This window comes from Penaeus monodon, chromosome 31 (assembly GCF_015228065.2).
Source record: "Penaeus monodon isolate SGIC_2016 chromosome 31, NSTDA_Pmon_1, whole genome shotgun sequence".
NCBI lineage: Eukaryota > Metazoa > Arthropoda > Malacostraca > Decapoda > Penaeidae > Penaeus > Penaeus monodon.
In genome coordinates, this window is record NC_051416.1 from 4,387,577 (window position 1) to 4,388,590 (window position 1,014).

At 36.0% G+C, this 1,014-nt stretch overlaps 1 protein-coding gene across 1 annotated transcript in view; it reads right to left on the reverse strand.

Moving 5' to 3' along the window:
- Window positions 1-1,014, reverse strand: part of LOC119593007 (ran GTPase-activating protein 1-like) — a gene marked incomplete at its 5' end in the record, with an annotated part of 7,001 nt that overhangs the window by 3,950 nt on the left and 2,037 nt on the right. The window contains 3 exon segments of the mRNA XM_037941898.1: window positions 142-270; window positions 498-683; window positions 946-1,014. Coding sequence (XP_037797826.1) covers window positions 142-270; window positions 498-683; window positions 946-1,014 — 384 coding nt within the window.

Sequence of the window (1,014 nt, forward strand, 5' to 3'; positions counted from 1 at the left end):
TACTAAACTGAAAAAGTTCCCAGTTAAACTAACACATAAGACAGAGTAATCCTATTAATTTCTTTTACAGTATAAGAAGAAAGATATTCACAAGTCTAGATTACATAGAGAAATAACATCTACACAATATAATAAACTTACCTCACATTTAATGAGTCCTAAATGTACCAGAAGACTGTTTGTTGCAAGGGAGAGTGAGTCGCTTTTCTGGGCTGCTGCAAATGCTGCCTTAGCCAGCTGTTCTGTAGTGGCATTTACCGCTTTCTGAACCTGAGTTCATGGGTTCAAGGTAAAGTGAGTTCATAATTAATCCAAAGAGTATGTTCACTGAATACTCCACAACTATGTTTAATATTTAGGCATAAATGTTTACATTATGAAATTGTCAAAGACAAAGATTAAGTTTCGCTTTAGGTCAAGCTCTGAGGTAAACAAGGAGGAGCTAGAACAATTTTTTGTTTTTTTTTTCTTCAGATTTAAGACTGATGTAAATGTACCTCTCCATTGTTAGTTGTGGCAATTGATCCAGTTCGCATGAAGATCTTCAAGCAGAAGTTGATAAAGGCTTCTTCACTTCCTTCTGCCAATCTTTTAGCTTCTTCAACCAACTGAGAAGGACCAGAGTTCCCCAAACCAAGAAGTCTGGCAGCTGTTGGCTGCTCACAGAACTCTTCTGCAGTACACTGTAAAATTCATGCCCCAAGACAACATTATTCATTATTATTATGTACTTACTCACTTAAATATTTTCAAGATTTCATAATTCAATTACATTACATTAATAGCCTTGAATATTTTGAATTAAAATATGTAGCTATTCATCTTTAATGTTTAAAACCTCTGAAAACAATAACTCAGACCAAAACAATCTAATGTGAGTGACTGTCTCCTAACTGGCACACACAACAGGTACAATATTTTGCTTCAATATATGGCAAGACTTACCTTAACTGGACTGACAACAGACTCGACAGGCTTCAGAGGGCTCACTCCGGATCCAGGGACCTGCGTAAT